Genomic DNA, 2,299 nt, shown 5'->3' with positions numbered 1-2,299 from the left:
CTTCTTTTTTTTTTAGGTGTCCGGTACTAGAACATCCGCACTGACCATGCAACGCACATCCTCTGTCTAGACCGGATGATCGAGATCATGCGCTTCATGGGCGAGGGTGATAACGGGTCGGAAGTGGCCAAGACGAGGGTGCAGGTCTTGAGTGAGTACTTGTAGTCGGCCTTTTCGGCTCCGTAGGGATTGTGAGAAGCGCACTGAGAAGAGAGGAGGAGTCTTCTGTATCTCGGATTGACTACGTTAATAGATAAAGAGCTTTGATTACTATATAGCTTTACCCACGCCAACCTGTTATGCCCTAGTATCGGCCCAGTATCAAGTGAACATCTTCGAGTTGATGCTTTTCCCACCAATCCCTTAAAATATATCCCGACCCCCGACGATAAGCGACAACGCCACCTCTCCATTCGACCCAGAGCACACCATAGGATTCCGAATAGGTGACGGTGGGTTGCGCAGCGTCGCCAGTCTCTTCCGGACCTTTGGTGACGGGTTTCTGCTTGCGGCAGATGGCGACGAGCTCTATCTCGACCTTCTCGGCGTCCTCGTCGCCGGCCATGGGGAGGAGCTCCTTGTCGGATTCGCACTGGACCTTGAGGCGTCCGACGTGGCGCCCATCAACCACTATCTTCTCATCCGCGGAGCTCACGTCCGGGACCCGCTCGACCGCGAACCAGCCCTTCTTCGTCACGCATAATATGTAGGGTGTCTGGGGCGGGCTGCTGGAAAGCTGGCATGTCTCCTCGGAGCCCAAAGGCAGCGGGGCCCAGTACTCTTTCCCGGGGAGGCCCGGGTGTTTGTAGATGTGCTTTCCCAGTCCTTCGGGCGGGATTATAGGCATCATACCCGCCTCGTTGTACTCGCACTCGTCTTGCAGCATGTGCTTTGCTGCGTCGAACTCCTTCCTCTCCCAGCCCTCGCGCCTCCACATATAATACTCGGCCCCTGCGCGCTCCGTCACTGTGTGCCACCGGGGTCGTATCGGCCGTCGGTTCATGTGGCAAGGGGTCCAGTGAGTGTACCACTGGGTTATAGGGATTGCCTGATACCCGCGTTTCCAGCCCGTATGTCTCGCCGCGGACAAGCCTCATGCCAAAGCCCTGCAGGCTCAGCCACGACCACGTCGGCAGGGTAGAGGCCAGGCCAAAAAGATGTGTCTTGGGATTTCCGGAGCTCTTACGCGGCTTGGCGTGCTCGACGAAACCTAAGCGCGGCTTCAAAGTTAATCTCGGGGAGGCCGTACAGAAAGCCGCCGGGGAAGGACCGCCAGAAGAGGGGTAGGAGCCCCAAAATGCCAGGAAGTGCATCCTCCGGGTATGTGAGATTCCTTGATCTGTTTTTTTTGTTTCACTAGTAAGTGCGGAAGGGCTTTGCGTATCCGAGTGGCACATTGTACACACCCGTACTCTCTTAATACCCTATCCAGCCAGTTGATGTTTAGGTGACCAAGAAGCAGGCCTGCGAATGCGTCGTCGGCAATTCTGGAGTTGGAGGAGCCAGAAACAGGGCTCACGACGTCCTCTGACCACCGCCGGGCGGCGCCGCCGCAGGGGTTCCGGCCGTCGTGCCGGGCACGAGCCGCTTCTCGACCGTGTCAATCAACCAGGCCGGGAGTACCTGGGGGATTCTAAAGGGGTTGCTGCTTTCATCTCCGTGTGTGGCGAGGCATTTCTGTTTCCAACTTCGGAGGAGCTCGAGGTCTATCCATTCGTGGTCCAGTAGACGCCCAGCTCCCACCCTTCTGTCGCCCTTCTTCCCCAGTAGCAGCTCCCAGACGATTGCATAACCATCGTTATGGTCGTAAAAATGGAAATCGACATGTGGCTCGCCCCGTTCTCGTACCAACCGGACCTCGAAGGAACGCCTGAGATGCATGGGTGGCGAGGGTTTCGTCTTTTCCATCACCTCGCCCGGGTCTCTAGTTGTATTTTCGGAATTGGGCACATGTCCAGGGGCGACGCCGTCTAGATGGCACTTCTGAGGCACTTCTGGGCCCAAGCCCTCATCCTGCTCGCTGAAGGGGGTTTCATCATCGAGTACTGGGAAAGGGTTTTTGATAGGCAGGTAGGACCCGGCACATAGGTAAATTTCACCACGCGAATGCGGTAGGTACGGTACACGCCCAGGCCGACCTGCATGCCCTGGAGCCGCCTAAATGCCCCCACCCCCGCTGCCACATGTGCCGTCACCATCCGAATTGGGCCCCGAGCAGCGTTTTTTACAAGCGAATCACACATGAAATCGCATTTCATTGTTGTCGAAGCAAGTTGCCCACACGCAAGCGACAAACTCA

At 56.8% G+C, this 2,299-nt stretch overlaps 1 protein-coding gene across 1 annotated transcript; it reads right to left on the bottom strand.

Moving 5' to 3' along the window:
* Window positions 1–26: 26 nt before the first annotated feature.
* Window positions 27–1,881, bottom strand: GGTG_04124 (hypothetical protein; the record flags this gene model as incomplete). Its single annotated transcript, XM_009221916.1, has 5 exons — window positions 27–241; window positions 430–1,076; window positions 1,187–1,339; window positions 1,407–1,424; window positions 1,520–1,881. The coding sequence occupies 5 exons, from the start codon at window positions 1,879–1,881 to the stop codon at window positions 27–29; spliced, it is 1,395 nt and encodes a 464-aa protein (XP_009220180.1).
* Window positions 1,882–2,299: the final 418 nt, after the last annotated feature.

This window comes from Gaeumannomyces tritici, assembly GCF_000145635.1.
Source record: "Gaeumannomyces tritici R3-111a-1 unplaced genomic scaffold supercont2.2, whole genome shotgun sequence".
NCBI lineage: Eukaryota > Fungi > Ascomycota > Sordariomycetes > Magnaporthales > Magnaporthaceae > Gaeumannomyces > Gaeumannomyces tritici.
This window is presented reverse-complemented; position numbering and strand designations above follow the sequence as displayed.